Raw genomic sequence first — 20,879 nt, 5'->3', positions numbered from 1 at the left:
ACCCCCTTTTGCCTTCAGAACTTCCTCAATTCTTCGTGGCATAGATTCAACAAGGTGCTGGAAGCATTCCTCAGGGAATTTGGTCCATATTGACATGATGGCATCACACAGTTGCTGCAGATTTGTCGGCTGCACATCCATGATGCGAATCTCCCGTTCCACCACATCCCAAAGATGCTCTATTGGATTGAGATCTGGTGACTGTGGAGGCCATTTGAGTACGGTGAACTCATTGTCATGTTCAAGAAACCAGTCTGAGATGATTCCAGCTTTATGACATGGCACATTATCCTGCTGAAAGTAGCCATCAGAAGTTGGGTACATTGTGGTCATAAAGGGATGGACATGGTCAGCAACAATACTCAGGTAGGCTGTGACGTTGCAACGATGCTCAATTGGTACCAAGGGGCCTAAAGAGTGCCAGGAAAATATTCCCCACACCATGACACCACCACTACCAGCCTGAACCATTGATACAAGGCAGGATGGATCCATGCTTTCATGTTGTAGACGCCAAATTCTGACCCTACCATCCGAATGTCGCAGCAGAAATCGAGACTCATCAGACCAGGCAACGTTTTCCCCAATCTTCTATTTTCCAATTTCGATTAGCTTGTGCAAAGTGTAGCCTCAGTTTCCTGTTCTTAGCTGAAAGGAGTGGCACCCGGTGTGGTCTTCTGCTGCTGTAGCCCATCTGCCTCAAAGTTCGACGTACTGTGCGTTCAGAGATGCTCTTCTGCCCACCTTGGTTGTAACGGGTGGTTATTTGAGTCACTGTTGCCCTTCTATCAGCTCGAACCAGTCTGGCCATTCTCCTCTGACCTCTGGCATCAACAAGGCATTTCTGCCCACAGAACTGCCGCTCACTGGATGTTTTTTCTTTTTCGGACCATTCTCTGTAAACCCTAGAGATGGTTGTGCGTGAAAATCCCAGTAGATCAGCAGTTTCTGAAATACTCAGACCAGCCCTTCTGGCACCAACAATCATGCCACGTTCAAAGTCACTCAAATCACCTTTCTTCCTTATACTGATGCTCGGTTTGAACTGCAGGAGATTGTCTTGACCATGTCTACATGCCTAAATGCACTGAGTTGCCGCCATGTGATTGGCTGCTTAGAAATTAAGTGTTAACGAGCAGTTGGACAGGTGTACCTAATAAAGTGGCCGGTGAGTGTATAAGATTTATCCCATTCAATGCAAAATAAATTTGTTAAAGTATATTTTTTTTTATTTTTATCGTTTTGGGGATTAACTCCAGTAGAAATAATAAAAATCACCATTCTATTTTATATCCATGATTGTATGTTTTATGGAGTATTTCTGATTTTTTTTTTATGGATAACTTCATGTTTTTGTAATACCAGTTTTGATTACATTGGTGCTATCTCTTTTTTTTTAAATCTCAGAGAATTTTTTTTTTAACATACATTGATGCATAAATATATTTTGGCACCACAAGAACCCCATACATGTAAGACCCCAAATTCTCTTCCATATTCCTTTATCTTTTTTGTAGGCTGTAAAAAATAAAATAAAAGAAGAAAGATTGAATGAGTTTATATTTTTCTAAACGCCATGCCGAAATTACTACAGCCTATCTGCACATACATTAAACTGATGAGTATCAGATCTAACTTCAGTAACCATCTCCAGTAACCAACAAGTCTGCAGCAGCAGTGACGAGGAAATCAATCCTTGTCAGGCCACATTCAGCGGATATCTATGGTTGAACGTTATCGCTGCGTGTTCTCCTCTGTCAGGTGCCTCAGAGGAAGACTATTTTTTTTCCTAATAAGATAACAACAGTGGGTGGAGCAGCTGAGTCCTGACTGGAGGCGTTATTGTTCACATGCAAGTCATCCTTAACAAGAGTTTCACCACCTCCGCTGTTAGAAGTCAGGAGGAAGTCCGCACTCACCTGTCATTGTGATCATTTAGTTTGGAGCGCTGAACTAATCCCGACGAATGCAGACTGGAAGTAAGTACAATTTGTTAAATTAATACTAAAGACTGAGCTGTTTTTGTTGTTGTTACTTTTTTTTTGATAATGTTTACTATATGCTGTGATCAACATAGATCTTGTTGGTATGAAGGAAATATTAAAGGTTTAAATTAAAGTGAATTGGCTATTTCCGTGTGAGCATTGTGTAATTAGATGAGTTGTAAAATAATGCAGGGTTATTGGATTTTATCGAGAAAGACAATGATGTAATGCAAGTTTTATCTTTGCTTTATTTCCACTTGTTTTCTACACTCTCTACTAGATTCCACCTTCTTTATCAGTGAGGGGGGAATCAGCCGGAGCAGCATGGAGACCAAAGCAGTGAGCAAAGACAGGTTCTTCATTGTCCTCCGTGGGAAGTCGAGGAAAGGTTTCTGTCGCGGCTGTATCGGCCGCGTGGAGTCGGACACTGGGCGCGGGGAGCTGATGGGGCTCATGTACGGCTGCGGCTCCATCGCGGGGAGTCCTAAGAGCGGGGGCTTGGTGAAGGAGGAGGACACCTACCCTCTGACCCGACACCAGGCCCAGCTGCTGCTCTACATCTCCAGCCCCAGTAAACGCCTGGAGCTGCTGTGCAACCCTCAGCTGTTCGCAGCCATCTGCGAGCTGTCTCAGGGCGACCTGGTGGTGATGAGGCACAAGAGTGGCAACCTGCCAGGTGTGGTGAAGAACCTGATGCAAATAGGAAAGAAGGATAAAAAAGAAGACCTGAGCATGCTTGGCTTTGAGGTGGAATTTCTGGTGAGTTTTTATTTTTTTTGCAAAATGAATTCAGAATGTGTGCAATTCATATTTCGAATGCACTCATTTAAATGATGAGCATCAGGGGCGGAGCTAGATGGGGGGCCACGGCCACCCTTAACCAATCATTGGCCACCGCTACCATTTTTTCTCTCTCAAGTAAAATATTAAAAACATTTTAATTTTATATATATTAACAATTTCCTGACAACAAAAACATGGTTGTTAATTATGCACATCAATATACCAACATTAGAGAAGATTAGTACAGAATTCATGCTCTTTCAGAACTAGATTTTGTGTTATATGCAGTAAAGAGAAAATTATGTGTCTCTGCAAGTCATCTAAGAGTCTTCAGTGAAATCATAGATACTATAAATAACAATTTTAATAAAAACCTATTAAATTATCAATTTATGTAGATATTAGTACTTGTAAATATCAATTTAATGTAGAATGATATTGATAAAAGTAGGTAAGTAATGACGATGGAAAAGATGTTCGCCCCAGATTTTATGTAGATTTTATCTACTATACCTTTTATCAATTTTTAAATATATGCATCTATTTGTTAGCAAAGTTAGCAAAACTATAGTTAGTCTTTATTTAGAAATATGGACATTGTGCTTGTTCCTGTTGGAACAGTGTAGATTGACCCTGAGGTTCTGCCTATCAACTTCCGGCCTCCCCTTAGTATACATTGGTTATTGCCTGGCCACCCTTATAAAACATTTTTCGCTACGCCTCTGATGAGCATGTCAAGTGATTTTTTTTTTTTTAGTAGCTAAGAAACAAAATATTATTTGCCGAATAATATTCTGTGCAATCATTTTCCTCAGATCTGTGCACTTAAAGTGATTTGCTAAATAGCTGCTTTTGTCTGTTTCATGTTAAAGGAAAACGAAAATAATTTATTGTCCAAGAAAGTTGCCCCCCTGCCCATTTTCACTGCTGCAGACATCATCCAGGTGATCCCATCACATGCTGCCCCCCTCGGACTGCACTATAGAGATATCAAAACTGGCAGTAAGTTCAAATTCTGATGATACTGGAATACTATGAAATATAACATTTTGTTTTGATAATCAACCTGATGGAAAAAATGACCCCAGCTCTAAAATGATTACAATTTAATCTAGCACCAGTGAGTTGCAAGAAGATGCCGACAAAGAGGTTGTTAATACAACCAGAAAGACTGGTTCTGTTCCTCTGGAATGTGAGACAGTAGATATGTCACATGCTCTTACATTTTTTGCAGATGGTACATATGAAACTATCTACATACCTTCCTTCTAGCTGTGTACATACAGTTTCTTAGAAAAGTATTCACACCCCTTGATCTTTTCTCAACATTTTGTCATGCACTACTGCAATATAATTTAGCAGCTTTCTTTCACCTTCAATAGTATAACTGTTTTGTTGAAAGCCCCAATATTATGGAAGAATTTGGTTGAAAAAAAGAGAATTATGAAAGCTAAAGAAGGGTCCTAGAGAGGGAAAACTTTAAATCAAGGTCTGATTATTAAGCTTTCATAAACTTTAATGATCTCAAAGAAAAATACTCAGACCATCAACTGAAAATGAATTAGGTGTAGCTCCACTGTGAGTCTACCGACACATGGCTGTCAACCAATACTGATTAACATTTACAGAGAGAATACAAGATATAAACCCTGAAAAGAGTTTCCTAACAGAAGTTACAGAGTTGGGCCTTTCTTCGGTGAGACCAGGGAAGCAATGGTGTCCTTTTTCGTCCACTTCATACCACTTCATCTTATTTACAAACTTGCATAAAATTCCGTTGCTGTTCTGCCAACTTAAAAAAAAACAACAACCCACAATTGTCGTGTTTTCATTAAATGAGTAGTGATATCCCGTTGTTGAGTATCTTGTGGGCTAAGAAAAAAATCCTCTCATTTTATTTTTGTGTAATACATATGTTTATGGTATATAGAAATACAGCTGTTCTGTTAATATGTCTAGGCCTGTCAAATAAAATGAGCATTTAAAAAAATAAAGTTTGTGGTTTTTGAGATAAAGTATGATAGTCTTAAGGAGCTGTTGGAGCATAGAGGAGCAATTAGAGGCCGGTTGACTGTTGAGTTGCCAAGTCATGAGTCCGACAGATAAAAATGTAATCTGACTCTTTTACTCTTCCGACTCACACATCCGCCTCTCTGTCTAAAGGTCCTGGTAAGAAAATGATGATGCGCATAAGCTCCATGCCAAATGTTGGGACAAGCCCAAGACGAATCAGAGAAAAACAATCGGAGCAAAGCATCATTAACTACCAGACCCCGAGCCCATCCCCTGGACCTCTGGAGGTGGGATCCTTGGTGGAAGTCGTTAACAACCAAGGGATCACAGTGTATGGAGTGATCCGGTGGATGGGGATCCCGGAGGGCAAGACGGATACATGGGCTGGAATTGAACTGGTAAGGAGGGTTTCAAATTTTAATAAACGTGCTGCTCTTTTTTTTGATAAGACTGATGATTATGTTTATTTTACCATTTTGCGGTTTCAGGACATTGAAGTGAAAGGCTTCTCTGATGGGGTGTACAAAGAACGGAGGTACTTCACCTGCAAGGGCAACAGCGCTTTGTTTGTTCCCATCAAAAAGTGTAGCCCTGACAGCAGGTTTGTCAGTTCCTCCCCAGTAACAGAGACTTTCAAAACTACAGAAGTTCCTTCAGGTTTGTTGCTTTTCTTGAAATTGTGCAAATACGACTGAAATTACACATTTCTTTATACGCATCACAGTTTTAAACCAATGAATTATTGTTAAATCTAAAGATTTAAGAAGAAAAACTGCAGTGTTGCTGTACAATACAATAGAAATTGGAATAATTACTCCACATGCATTCAGTCTTTTTGTTGTCAGCACCAATGGATTCTCAGTCACAAAAACAGCTTTCACTGCAGTATCTTTACAAGTTCCACGCATTTGCTCTCAACATGGCAGGATCGTATTTCCCAATACTAGACCCTGCTATATTGATATTGAAGAGCGATGCGTGTTGTCAGGGTTACGACAAAGTGATTTAAATGTGTTCTCTCTTTGCGCTTTCTTCAAAAGAATTACTGGAAAACAGGTTTCCTAATAAAATGTACTTTATGCTATGGAATGTAAGAACGGCTGCAAGGAGTGCAGCTGGAATGCAGAGTGAACAGCTTCTCAGGGTGCCGCTATTGTGAAAATTGTTTTCTTAAAGGTCTTGTGGAGGGTGCAACCTGTCAGTTGCTTTACAGCTGTATGTAAATGAGTCATGTTTTTTTGGTGAGCAAGTTGTTTCTCAGTCATTATAATTTCTCATAAGTTATGTTATGCTATGTACCAGAACAGTCAAATATACCCTCATTTTAAAGCTACTGCCACCATGCTTCACAGCTGTTATGTTTTCTGTCCTAACGTGTCTCCCCTACACTTCACTTTAACCAGAACACATTTAACTTGTCAACTGGAATTTTGAAATGATGTTTAAATGTGTTTATTTGGGAACTGGCACATATTTCCTGGTTGGTGCCCGTTCAGATATCTTTGTGGACAGCAATGGTGATATCCAAACTTTAATTTCTATGTTTCTCTCTTTTTAGTTCCTCTGCATGAAGATTTGGAGGAAAATACTCCACCTGTCCCCGAATCAGAGGCAGTGTCACGATTTGTGGGGAAAATGAAGGGTATTCAGGGTCATATAAACTCTTGTTACCTGGATGCTACTCTCTTCAGGTAAAATCTTTGCAACCTTACCCTTCTTATGAAGCCCATACTTTGTTGTTTTTTAACTGAAGATTACTAACCAAATTTCACACACATGTAAAAAAATTTTCTCAGTTTGTTTAGTTCATCTGTAACTGTGGATGCCATCTGCAACAAGCCTGCTGACAACGAGCAACCAATAACCTGCATTCTAAAATCAATAGTCAATCGCCTACGCAGGTAACATAGATTTTAACAGTGCTTATCATTTTCTTCTTTAGATTCCTTCCTACTTTTGGTACAAATTTTCCACTTGTTTTTTACCTACTTTGGTCTAAAGTATTTCTTCAATGCAGACAAGGCTTTGTGCCAGCGGAGATTGTGATGAACTTTCGTAAAAAACTCGGATGCGAAACCTTCAGCAAAAATGAAAAAGGTATGTGCCATTTTACTGCAGTAGATATGGTTCGTTGCAGAGGTAATTTTAGGGAGTTTTCAAGCATATTTTCAAAAGCAAATATGAAAAGTGTGGAACATATTTACTCCAACACCCTTAAATTAAACACACTGGAAAATGCTGTGAGTGTTGGAAAACAAACACTGTACATCAAACGTAAACGCTTTACCCCCAACGTGGAACATGGTGGCGGTAGTGGGATGCTGTGGGATTTCTTTTTTTTTAGCAATAAAATGGCAGCTAGTTACGAGTTGCTAGGAAGATGGTGGAGTTATAAACAGGAAGAAAACCTGCTGGAGGCTGCAAAAAGGTTCAAGATTGGGAAGAGATTCATCTCCCAAAAGATCAATGACACTAAACACAAAGCCAGAAAGCTGTAATTGTGTAGTTCAGTCAAACTATGTTTAGAATGGTCTTGCAAAAGTTCAGAACCAAATCCAGCCTGCAGTCCTTAAGAAATCGGTCAAATTCACAAAATCTTGAGCTATTCTGAATATAATTGGCAAACTGTTTTGTTTTATTTGCCTAAAGTCTGAAGAAATGTATCTAAAAAAAAAGTCTTTACTCCTCAGGGCTAAATTGAAATAAACACTGCGTTTTGCAGTGTTTATTTCTTTGAAAAACAATCCTAAAACCATTTCTTCTGAGTCAGTTATGCACTGCATGGTGTATTAAATTGTGGGAACACTTTAATACTTTTAAAAGTCAGTTTAATGAAGTCTAAACTGGTGCTTCAATCTTAACGGTTTGCTTTGCTTTCCCCCAACATAGATGCTGAGGAGTTCATTACAGTGCTCTTTCAGAAGGTGCTCTGCATCGAGCCTCTGCTTAAGCTCAGGTAGATCCGTACAACCAGTGTGTTGCTTTCATACATCAAACTTTGAGACAAATATTTACGTTTCTGAACATCTGCGTCTCCATAGATCAGCAGGAGGAACGTCTCAGGGAGCCTACACCCTTCAGATCTTTCTTGAAAAGGAGCAGATGGGACAGACGCCCACCGTCCAATTGCTGCTGGACACATCCTGCATGTCAAGTGACATCAAATTCGAAACTGTAAGCCCAAATTTCTTAAGACTTAAACTTTCTTTCTATATATAAATTAATATGAAAAAAAAACTTTTCTATTCTCTCCCTTAGATGCCATCTTGTCTCATAATCCAGATGCCAAGGTGTGGAAAAAAGTTTAAGATGTTTTCTCACATCCTTCCCACCACCGAGCTGGACATCACAGATCTCCTGTACAACTGTAAGGCACTTATCCTTAACCAATGCAATGCATTCATTTTGGAAATATGCAATATGCTTACAGATGATTTAATCTTTCACAGCTCCAAGGGAATGTTTTATCTGTGGACAGCTGGCTAAGTTTGAGTGTCTTCAGTGTTTACCAGATAGCAAACTTCAACCAGGAAAAATCAAACAGTACTGCAGTACCTGTAACACTCAGGTAGGCCTGGAAACAAGTGAAAAAACAAAAAATAATCCACCGACTAGGCTTGCAGTGTGAAATGTTTAACTCTTGATATCTTCTTAAGGTGCACACCCATCGATCCCGGTGCAGCCACTCTCCCAGGGCGCTAGCTTTACCTGAAGGTGTAGCTGCTGATGTCCCTTTGCAGAGGCACACTATGCAGTTGTTTGGTGTGCTTTGCATTCAAACCAGCCACTATGTGTCCTTCGTCAAATATGGCTCTGATTCTCACTCATGGCTCTTTTTTGACTCCATGGCAGACAGATATGGTAAACTTAGCTTTTTTCTCTCTTTTTTTTCTTTTTTACCTTGCAAAAATATCCTCGAAAGAAAGTTTATTTTGTTTGCACGGGGATAAGCTTTTGGTTTGGAGGCATTCCTCTTGACTAGTGTATTTTCGCTTTAACTCAACCTTGACCGAAACAGATAAAGAACAAGTTGAGAGAAACTCTGACGTCTTTCAGCTGCCCTGTTTATCTCACTTGAAGGTGATCTCTATTCTAATCTTAAGGCCATTCTCCTCTTGCAGGCGATGATCAGAATGGTTACAACATTCCTGAGGTCCGGGCTTGTCCAGAGCTGGGTGACTTCCTCAGCCAACCAGAGGAGGAGTTGACCCGGGCCAACCCAGCTCTTGCTCCAGAGCTGGTCCGCCGACTTCTTTGCGACTCCTACATGTTTCTATATCACAGCCCAGAAACATCGGTTTCGAAGACAGGAAACGACCCTACACTTGTTTAGCACAAGGACTTGGTGTTCCACAACAACGCCCTAATCCACTTCTATGCACTTTATTGCATCCAGACAGCAGGCACTGACATGGATGGTTTGAACTTTACCTAAAATGGTAGAAATGCAGTTAAGATTGAGCAATTTGAAAGGTCATACTCTTAGCTGATGCCGATTTGTGTGAGACACAGTCGGCTCATAAAGCTGCAGAATGGAAATTATATTTGAAAAAAAAGATATTTTATGTGTGTATTTATATATACACTCTATTTTTAGGTTATGCTTCTTATCAGAAAAGAAAAAAAAAACTTTTTTTCTTTTAGGCTCCTCAAGGACTTGGATGACATCTTTTATATGGACTGAATTTATGTAATGATTTTTGTTCACTTGGACCAGTCCAAGCGCTTTATGCCAGAGCCACTCTCCCCAACTCACACACATACGCAGATCTGGGTTAAGAGCTTTGATGTGTATTAGTGCAAGTTAGAAATCATGGGCTGTTCACCATTCCCACTGAGCCACAGTCAAACGCTATTCATACAAAACTGTGGTTCTGATTGCAATTCATGATGTTGCAACATGAAGACTACTGTGCTGGCTGCTGCTTCTATTGTTGCACCTAATCTTATATATATTTCTTATTAAAATGTAAAAACTACTGCAGTTAACCTGTTTGTCGTTTATACAAAATCCTATAAGGGGTGTTAATAATGTTGGTTTAAGTCATAGCTTACAAATACATTTATTGCATGTTAACAAGTAATACATTAGTATTTATTTGACTGAAATTTAATGTAAAAAGTTTCAAAGTTAATCTAAAGAGTCTGCTTTTAGCGTCAGAACATGCTCATTCCAAAAAAGAAAAGAAAAAAAACACTGGACTTTGTTTTCCAAGTTTGGAAATTTTACGTTTTGCTTCCCATCCAGGAACTTTTTTCAATTCAAGATGTCTGGATTATCGTTGAGATTAGCGTTGAATTCCAGGCTTTATAGAGTAGCCAAACAAAACGCTAATCCAGACATCTTGCATTGAAAAAGTTTCAATGGATGGAAAGCAAAATTGCTTCAAACTTCTAAAACAAAGTGCAGTGTTTTGGGGTTTTTTTTTGTTTTTTTGTTTTTTACATTTTTTGGAAAAACTTTGACCTAATTGACTGAAAATCTTCACCAGAATAACCGAACATGAAGGGAAGCTAAGAAGCTGTTGTTCTCTGGGATGCCAATGACCTCAACCCCTGCCTTGCTATTGTCCTCTCCTGGTTGTAGTTCTCATGTCATTGTTTTTAGTATTGAAACGAGTAAAGAAGAAAGTCAGTACAGTAAATTAGTTGTCGAAATGTCAAATCTATTGGGCATTATGGATATTTAAAAAAAATTCTTACTCTCTATTTAAGATAACAATTGCTTTGAATTGAATTTGCATTACATACATTTTTTGCACAGAAAATTGGTTTATTGTTGTAAGCATACAAAATATGAAACTCAGTATTTTAAACAGAGAGCAGTAACGACAGCAAAAGGCAATAATATCCGTTTTAATTCAGATCCCAAAATAAAAATATTTTTGCACTGTTTCCAAATCCCCACTAGAGGGTGACAAAACATAACCTTTTTGTGCTCGGCTGTCATACAATTGTGCTTGAAAGTTCACTTACCCTACTATTAAAGAAAACGATAATTTCACACTAGAAATTCTAATAATGCAAAATAAAAAATATGTAATAAATAAAATTTACTAAACGTTAATCCAGTAAAATAATGCATTGATTTTGATTTTGTTTTAAGAAAATTCCGTAAAAATTCAAAAAATATCCACTGGACTTGGTTTTCAAGATTTGAAGACGTTTCGCCACCTCTCCAGGAAGCTTTCTCAATTCAAATGGTCTTTTAAGAAAATTCTTAAAAAACAAACTACCTTGCTCACAAAAGGTACACAAACATACCTGTTTACAGGTTCAGAAGTCATTAATTAATTAGCAGTTGAGTTTTTTTCTGTCTTTAATGGAAGGGTATATAATCTATAAAGCACAACAGTATTTACCATGTATTATTATGAGCACTTTGATGTCACACAGATACTTTCTCACAGCTTCATCCAGCGTATTGTCCAAGTAGATAAGGAAGATCTGGATCAGATGGTAATTTTAAGGTAAGGATGTGATTAAAAGTGAGTCTTTCAACCAAAGTCTCTGAAAGAAGGGTGGTTTTCAGTCTTTTGCATCATCAAAACAATTAAAAACAAAGAACTGAAGTAGAATGAACTACTAGAAAGAATAGAGCAAGTGTCACATCTGAAACACTCAAAATCCACTAAAACTGTAGAATAAGTACCAGAATTTGGTTCAGGCTGCAATGTGAAAAGTTACATTAGCTCAGTGTTTCTTCACATTAAAAGCAGTTATTCATAGAAGAGATCCCAGGGGAATGAGACCCTTGGGAAAACCTGAAAGTCCCTGAAGGAAATGCAGATTTCCTCTGATCTGGGAACGCCTTGGGATTCCCTGAGGTGGAGAATGTTGCTGTAGAGAGGGATGTTTGGTTTGCCCTTCTGGACTGGTTGTTTTGGACTTTGAGAGGAGGGCTATAATTAGATCTAAAGTAGAATAGAATAGAAAGAATTCCGGTTTTAGTAAACATATTAACATAGTTAATCCAGTTTTAAGATAATTACCATTATCTTCATTTAAATTCACTGGCATGTTTAATAAAACCCTGTATAATTTTTTTAAATGATTAATAAAAAAGTGCTTATATTTACTTCAAAAATGTTGTTAAAATCAAGGCTGACTGAGATTGTGCAGCGCTTAAATGGTTGGTGAATGAAATGGGCCAGCTGGCCAAAGTCGACCTTTAAATTTGAAGCTAAATAATCTGTTTATAATAATTATTTTTGTTTGTTTAAATCAGGGAATGTGTTTATACTCAAGTGTGCACTGACAACATCCTTCAGTACTACTGGGCAGAAAGACTCAAAGATGTGAGAGGAAGCACAACAGCTGCAAGAAGCTGATGAAAAGGAATATTTCCTTTTGGTTTGGGAGACATTTAGACTCCCATAAATCAACAGAGAAGAAAAACTTAATCAGCTGTACTGCTATTTGAATAAAGAGTAGAATAGAATTCAGGTTATTATTGTTTTTTATTTCTGTTAAAATCCAAGCCACTGATTTTTGTATCTTGTTTTTAACGTAACCAGTGAAAAGTAAAAAGGAACCTTTTATTACTCACTCATTGTAAAAATGTTATGAAACCATGAACCAGAAAATTAAAAGTGACACTTATCTGCACCTCCTCTGGTTTTTAACACAGCTTGAAAATTTTCAGCCAAAAACTACTCTTAAAAGCAATTATTTACAGATTAGGTTCATGTTATTAATTCAAATTAACAAAATATTTTGACTTTCTCTCAATAGGACCTCGTTAAAAAATGGTATACGATATTAACATAGGATGTCTATGGATCTCAACCTTGGATGCCTTGATTGTGTGTTGGAAGATCACTTTATTGTCTTTTCTCAGTTTTGGCAAATGTCCAAGGTATTTTGATAAAGAAAATCAGTTAAAGTCTGTCATATGGTTGTTAACATCCCAGATTTTGCAAACAGATGTTTTCAATTCAGCTTATAAATTCTACATCAGATTAAGCTTAAGGAGCTAATTTTACCAATCTAATGTGTATTTTCTCTGGAAGAGAATGAAATCAACTGATTCATTCGTTCTGTAATGAGGATTCCAACAACCTAATCAGATCTTGTTGCTCTGGAATTATATTGAGTGTAGCTTAAAATAGCAAAAGCGTCCAAATTTTGTTTTATAACTCCAAGATAGAATGTATTTAGAGTGGTGGAGAGCCATGGATTGAGATGATACATTATTTTACATTTTTCCCAAATAAGATCCTGAATGAGCTCCATCTGTTCATTCTGATTCCAGAATAAAACACCTTTTATTGCCAAAAGATTTTTCTGTTTAGCTTTGATGCAACAATGGCCCATGACTATGTGTTTAACTCTCTTAATTTAGAATTCTCTGGTAAAATTAAATATTTTTTTTGTTTCGTTTTTTTTTTTTTGTGTGTTAGCCCTTAACATCCATGATTATTTTTTACTAACCGAGGAAAATAAGTATTGGAACACCCTGCTGTTTTGCAAGTACTGCCACTTAGAAATCATGGAGGGGTCTGAAATTGTCATCATAGGTGCATGTCCAGAAATCACAATATAAGATATTTTCTAACTATTTATTTGTATGATAAGGCTGCAAATAAGTATTTGAACACATGAGAAATTTTATGTTAATATGTGGAACAATAGCCTTTGTTTGCAACAGAGGTCAAACGTTTCCTGTAGTTTTTCACCAGATTTGTACACTCTGCAGGAGGGATTTTGGCCCACTCCTCCACACAGCTCTAACAGCTAGAACTCTGACCTTCAAAGACTTGTTAATCTACCTTCAAAATGTCCACCTACACTCCATTTATTATCCTAAATTAGATGCAACTGTTTGAGGTTGTTAGCTGCATAAAGACACCTATCCACTCCATACAATCAGTAAGAATCCAACTACTAACATGGCCAAGAGCAAAGAGCTGCCCAAAGATACTAGAGACAAAATTGTACACATCCACAAGGCTGGAAAGTGCATCAGGAAATTACTGAGCAGCTTGGTGTAAAAAGATCCACTGTTGGAGCAATCATTAGAAAAGGAAAGAGGCTAAACATGACTGTAATCTCCCTCGGGCTCCATGCAAGATCAAACCTCGTGGGGTCTCAGTCTCAGCCCAGAACTACACAGGAGGAGCTGGTCAATGACCTAAAAAGAGCTGGGACCATCGTTTCCAAGGTTACTGTTGGTAATGCACTAAGACATCATGGTTTGAAATCATGTATAGCACAGAAGGTTCCCCCAGCACATGTCAAGGCCTGCCTTAAGTTCGCCAATGACCATTTGGATGATCCAGAGGAGTCATGGGAGAAAGTCATGTGCTCAGATGAGACCAAAATAGAACTTTTTGGTCATGATTCTACTAAACGTGAATGGAGGAAGAAGAATGATGAGTACTATCCCAAGAACACCATCCCTACTGCGAAGCATGGGGGTGGTAGTATTGTGCTTTGAGGGTGTTTTTCTGCACACGGTACAGGGTGACTGCACTGTATTAAGGAAAGGATGATTGGGGCCATGTATTACCAGATTTTGGGGAAGAACCCCCTTACCTCAGAGCACTGAAGATGGATCGAGGCTGGGTCTTCGAAAATGACAATGACCCACAGCATACAGACATGATAAACAAGGAGTGTCTCTGTAAGAAACATATTAAGTTTCTGACGTGGCCTAGCCAGTCTCCAGACCTAAACCTACTGTGATAGAGAATCTTTGGAGGGAGCTCAAATTCTGTGTTTCTAAGTAAAAGCCCAGAAATTTGACTGATCTAGAGAAAATCTGCAAGGAGGAGTGGGCCAAAATCCCTCCTGCAGTGCATGGAAACCTGCTAAAAAAAAACAGAAAACCTTTGACCTCTGTAATTGCAAACAAAGGCTACTGTACGATATATTTACATTGATTTTCTCAGGTGTTCAAATACTTATTTGCAGCTATATCATACAAGTAAATACTTTAAAAAAATATATTGTGGTTTCTGGATTTATTTATTTTTTATTATGTCTCTCACAGTGGACATGCACCTACAATGAGGATTTCAGGCCCCTCCATGATTTTTAAGTGGGAGAACTGCAAAATAGCAGGGTGTTCAAATATTTATTTTCCTCACGGTATTATACACTACAGTTGTGTAAGGAGGTTTATATTCAATCATACTGTGATGAATCTCATATATTTTCAAGTTCATATGGATAACTGCATTTTTTACTTCAGCTTGGAATGACAATGCCAATATTAACTTCAGTAATAATTTAAAAAAGTAACTAACTAATAAGTCTATGCATGTTTTCTGGTGATATTTATGTCCTTGGAAATATAGAGCAACAATGATGACACAAAGCATCTGCGGTCATCAATAAAATTCTCATCTGATCCATGGTCAAATTTAAACCAGTCTTAAACAGGAGCACAGCATTTAAGCATAAACCACATTTTTTAACAGGTTTGAGGAATATGTGATTCCAGGAGATTCATGTTAACCAACTTCCCAGGAAGATTTGCTATGTATGTTTGGTCTAGATATTATTTTTCTGTTAAGAGTTTGAGGGCAATTCTCCTTCGGTATCAAACATTTGTGTGATGTACCAGTATCTTAGGCAGGAAATTGGACCAATTCCATGATTCTGCCACCGCCTTGCTTTACAGTTGGCATAGAGCTCTGACTGAAGGTTTAGAAACTCCCTGAACTGAAATTTCTCCAAATGTTCCTCATGTCATTCTCAACAAACAGCTCAATCTTGGCATCATCTAACATGAAACAAATGGTTATCTTGTTGATATTTGACGAATTATGAGAAGACGTAAAGTTTTTAGTTTGTAGGCTAATAGCACAGCTATCAGCTCATTATCCTATTCTACAAATATGGATTTTTGTCCTCTTACTCTTTACATGTGTCTGATGGGTAAACTATTGTGTCAGTCTCCACGTTATTCACGCTCATGTAATGTGAGTCATTGCATAAATAGGATGTAGATCCTGGTAAATGTCATGGGTGCAGGTATTGTGATTAACAAAGTAGCATCATATGAAAAGTTCTCCATTTTCACAAAATTAGATGAATGTACTTTAGCCATAGCAAGGAAAGGAAGCTGAGACAACAAGGCAATGAAATGAAGAATTTTACCCAAAACCCTGTTTATACAAACATAAACAGACAACAAATGAGCTTACAACAACAGATCCATGGAGACAGAGTGGTTTAAAGCTCTAAGCCCCCCTGGTGACTGAACCACCAGACTGGAAAGTCAGAGAAAGGGATATTTTGCTGCAAATAATCAGGGTCTTGCAATTCTTTTTATGATCTTGTAAGTCTTTGTGAAGAAATAGGATCCATGGGTCTTGAATAGATTTTTTTCATGAATTATTTATATACAAGTCTTTAAATCTCATTATTCAATATGTCTTATGCTTTCTGCTGTAGCTATTTAAACCACTCTTCCCATCTGCAACTCATCTCTTAAACTGCGTTCTACTTTCTTTGATACATGCTACGTTACTCCAGTAAAACCTCACCTGCTCTTTTGGCCCTCAGGACTTTGCGCTTCAACATGCTTTGTAATAATATGTCCATCCAAACAGTAGTTTCTTTAGTGATGAAAGAATCGAATGCAACATGCTTCTCTTACTGAATAGCTCTTTCATGCAAAGAAAAAAATGTGTCAAACATGTACAGCATTTGAATCCTCCCTTGCTATCCCAATCCCCTCTTTATATCCAAAATTTTTATTTAAAAAAACACCCCTGTCTAAACTGTCACAACGGAGCAAAAACAGATTTGAAAGGAAAGGAAACAGGACTTTGCCTCTCGTCTCTAGGAGTTTATCAGCAGTGGCCTTCAGGGATCAGTGTCTTTCATCTTTAAGATGTGTCCCTTTCATGTGACTATTGAGCCACATGTGGCTCTTCTCTTCTCGCCATTTACATTAGCAAAGACATCAGCAAATACACTTAACACAGGTCTGCAGTTTATCAAGCTTTATCAAATTCTACTACTGACATAGTAAAAGGTTTTATTTAAGCCCTTCAAAAGCACCTATGGGCAAATACATAATGAAATAATACCTTATGTGGGAAATATTTTGTAATAAATGCTAGTTGTTTTCTTCCAACCTCAAAGAAAAACCCTTTCAAAGCATGACCTTGACACCACATCTCAAGGCTCAACATAGTCTGTGACCTCACACATCTCACAGTTAAATAACAAATTTTCATCAATTTACATACTAGCTAAATCTTCACTTTGATCTGGAATCATTTTGCTCTGCCTCACATTACCCCTCCCTGATTTAGAGAAAGTTTACAGTTGGGGAACAGCAAGGTTAAAGCAGGTGCTCCCTGAAGCTGACACTCTAACGTAAATATCTGTTAATGGTATAATTTGTAGTGTTGCGCCGATGCCATTTTTTGGCCCCGATATCGATACCTGGCTGTGCAGGATTGGCCGATACCATACTAATACCATCTGTTTGAAATTCATGCATGTATGTGTGTATTTGAAGAGCTGCATACTACTTGGATGTAAAATATTTGCCATCATGGCTTTGTCAAGCTGCTGCCTACCTTTATGAAGCAGGAAAAGGACTAATACAAAGTGAATCCAGTAGAACTTTTTATTGTCTACCTGGAATGGGTGACAATAGTTGAATAAACTTTTGGCTCTCAACATGGTATCGGTGCCCTATTTGTTGGTACTCGCTGATACCGATATTCAATTCAGTTCAATTCTGTTTATTTATATAGTGCCAATTCACAACACATTTTACAGTTCACCAGATCATACAGTCAAATTGATTCAAAGTTTTATCTAAGGAAAACCAGTTGATTGCATCGACTCATTGACTCGGATGCAATCCCTCACACTAAGCATACTTGTAGCGACAGTGGAGAGGAAAAACTCCCCTTTAACAGGAAGAAACCTCCAGCAGAACCAGGCTCAGTGTGAGCGGCCATCTGCTGAGGCCGACTGGGGTTTAAGGAGACAGAATCAGAGATACAAAAAGCAGCTGTAAAAGGCGGCCCTGTCCAGGAAACACACAACCAGGCAGATGAGCTCCTAGCCAGCTCCCATGTCAGAGGATGAAGAGAGCACATCCAGCCAGTCACAGTCAGAGAAACAGGACTACACTGAAAAACAGGCCGATCTCCAACATCTATAAACAAAGGTGTTGATGGCAGCAGCACAGCTGATATTTCTCTCCAGGATGGTGTCACAGCCAAACAGGAACAGACCAGAAGAAGCTACTATGAGAAAAAGCAGAGAGAGATTTAACAACAGATTCTGCAGAGTGGAAGAATAGAGATAGAATCAAGCAGAATGATGAATAGGGGTCCCTATGTCTTCCAGAAGTCTAAACCTATAGCAGCATGACTATAGAGATAGCTAAGGATAACCTGAGCCACTCTAACTATAAGCTTTATCAAAAAGGGTGGTTTTAAGCCTACCCTTAAAGTAAAGAGGGTGTCTGCCTCACGGACTAAACTGGTAGTTGGTTCCACAGGAGAGGAGCCTGATAACTAAAAGATCTGCCTCCCATTCTATTTTTAGAAATTCTAGGAACCAATAGTAAAACTTCAAGACATGCCTGTAATTTATGTAATGGGTTAGTTTAATCTGGATTTTTAGACTGATATAGCTGAGTACCGTCACTGATCAGCATAACAGTGGAACTGAATCCCATGCTGTCTAATAACTCTACCGATTGGAGCATATACATAGTAAACAGAATTGGTCCTATATCAACATTTTAGTGCTGGATTGGGGCCCCGCTCAATACTGGTATCGGTATCGGCGCAACACTAGTAATTTGCCTGGTGTGCTCAATTCAGTTCAGTTTATATATACAGCGCCAATTCACAACACGTCATCTCAAGGCACTTTACAATTCGCCAGATGATAAAGTCAAAACTTTTTATGATCTGAACAACTCTGACACTCTACTTTGCCACCTGTGCTCCTGATTTACTCCTTTTCTTGGGTGCCTGACCACATCTCTGGTTCACTCAACGATGTCTCTGTGCATGCTTGGCCTTATTCCTGCTTGCTCAGCTATCATTGGTTTTTTTTCCGGGTGGATCATTAAAATAAGTGGTCCTCCTAATTGTCAATCATTCTGGTGATGTTTACATATTCCGTCCTACGTGCTTTTAAACTTTTAAACAGAGGGTGCACGAGAAGAAATGGGCTTGTGCATGCTATCGAATGCATTTAAAAGGCGTTCCCTTTCGGAACCGGATACAGGGTTGCATATATGCATTCTTTTTTTAAGTGGAGAGGGCGGATCATTTCAAAAATTCACAAAAATTCTCCGCAAAACCTTTAAGACAAATTACGTCTGTTCTCATGTGGATCCATACCGAAACATCTGCTTTGGTAGACCAAGGAAAGTGTTGCATTACTTCATTGTAGCTGGAAGAAAATATCCTGCAATTAAAAAAAAAATTGACAGGTAATTAAGCAGCTTAGGAATATAAAAATGTTTTAAAATTATTCAGTTAATGTAAAAATTAATAAAGAACAGCTAATTGTTAATTGTATTACAGTCTGATGTTTTTTTTCTTAAATCCTGCCATTTGGTTTTGTAATCTCTGCAACTGTAGGTGCAGTTTTAGTGATTTACAGGCAGTATTTCCAAGAATTCCTTTGATTAGACTAAAAAGACCTGCCTTTGAGTTCACACCAGACAGGTTTTGAGCGAAGGGGTGTGAGCGCACAGTGTGCGCTCAGAATGCTTACTGCTTGCTTTGCTCAGCAGCAGAGCTAATGAGCATTATTCAGAGAGACATGAATCAAGCAAAATACCACTTTGTGTCTGAATTTGATGAGGGAATAGCATTATGTAAGTTAAAAGTAAAAAAATGTATCTGGGCCCCTTTTCGACAGAGCAGACACTTCTCCCAAAACCCCGTCGACTCCCTCAACACAGACTTAAAAAAAGGGCGAAACATCTGCAGTCTTAACTACTCATCTGCAGGTGATCCACACATCCATTTAAAACAGATTCTGTGAGGTTGAGACACCATGAAGTTCAGGGTAAGACACGTTTGTTCACCATTTAACAAAGTAACTAGATGTGATCAGCCAGAACTTGTACTATAAAAAAATATTACTCTTAAAAAAAGTGTAAAAAGTGTAGTGTGTTGAGTCAGTAACTCGTGTTCAGAGCTAATTGGACTGCACCAACAGTTGCTCCTAGAAATTGAGAATTTTCACATTTCTTACATTAAGGTTGTTGTCCGTTTCCAGCTTTTGATTTGTATGTAGGATTTAATGTGTTTTTATTTCTTAATTTGCTGTAGTTTAGCTTAACAAATGTAACTGTAGTGGATCATTTTATTGTTCTGTTACCCCTATTGTGTTGTGATGGTCTTATCAGCTATTATATATAGACTTTATTAACAAATGTATTTTCTCACCCATAAAAAATATTGGAATCAGGTGTTCCAATCACTTCCATGGTGACAAGTATATAAAATCAGTCACCTAACTATGCAGACTGTTCCACCATGGAACAGTGATAGGATGCCACATGTGCTACAAACCTGGTCATTACATTTAAACCTGGAGAGACTCACAGAGTGAAGTTGTAATTAGAAGAGTTTATTGACATGAATAATATATATATATCTTCTTTTGCACGGCCAGTTCTGTCAGTTCAGACAGAACTGACTGAAAACTTTGTGTTCAGAGCTGATGGGTGATCAGTTCGATGGATTTAGAGGAGAGAGGATAAGTCTTCCACCCGGTGTCCTGATGCTGATGGTGGAATAAGCCCAGGATGAATGGGACGGAGCCTGTCCCAAGATTCACTTCTTGGGGATGAGAAGGGATGGAGGTGGGCAGAGAAACTGCTGATGAGCAAGAGGAATGTCAGGAATGACGCTTGAAGGAGAACTTGCAATTTGATTTGCTCGGTTTGGATGTAGGACTCCAGCAGGGGATCCAGGTGAGGTTAATCAGTCTTCCAGATTAAGTTTACACTTAAGCTTAATTTCTATGCTCCTAAATATTTCACCGTCAACCGTCAGCAAACAATAAAAAAATTGACGTTTTTTTTATTTTTTTATTATGTGGCTGAGAACAGCAGCAATTCAGCCACCAAGTGGTAGGGCACATAAA

The 20,879-nt window shown here is 38.3% G+C and overlaps 1 protein-coding gene across 1 annotated transcript; it reads left to right on the top strand.

Moving 5' to 3' along the window:
• Positions 1–1,819: 1,819 nt before the first annotated feature.
• On the top strand, positions 1,820–9,770 carry cyldb (cylindromatosis (turban tumor syndrome), b). Its single transcript, XM_038294764.1, has 14 exons — positions 1,820–1,979; positions 2,266–2,744; positions 3,641–3,770; positions 4,932–5,179; positions 5,270–5,438; positions 6,340–6,472; positions 6,578–6,682; positions 6,799–6,878; positions 7,671–7,737; positions 7,823–7,955; positions 8,040–8,148; positions 8,231–8,349; positions 8,438–8,642; positions 8,903–9,770. The coding sequence occupies exons 1-14, from the start codon at positions 1,967–1,969 to the stop codon at positions 9,112–9,114; spliced, it is 2,202 nt and encodes a 733-aa protein (XP_038150692.1). The 5' UTR covers positions 1,820–1,966; the 3' UTR covers positions 9,115–9,770.
• The last annotated feature ends 11,109 nt before the right edge of the window (positions 9,771–20,879 follow it).

Source organism: Cyprinodon tularosa, unplaced genomic scaffold (assembly GCF_016077235.1).
Source record: "Cyprinodon tularosa strain WSP-4 unplaced genomic scaffold, ASM1607723v1 ctg11, whole genome shotgun sequence".
Classification (NCBI taxonomy): Eukaryota; Metazoa; Chordata; class Actinopteri; order Cyprinodontiformes; family Cyprinodontidae; genus Cyprinodon; species Cyprinodon tularosa.
Note: the sequence above shows the minus strand (reverse complement) of the source record. Positions and strands in the feature narration are given on the sequence as shown.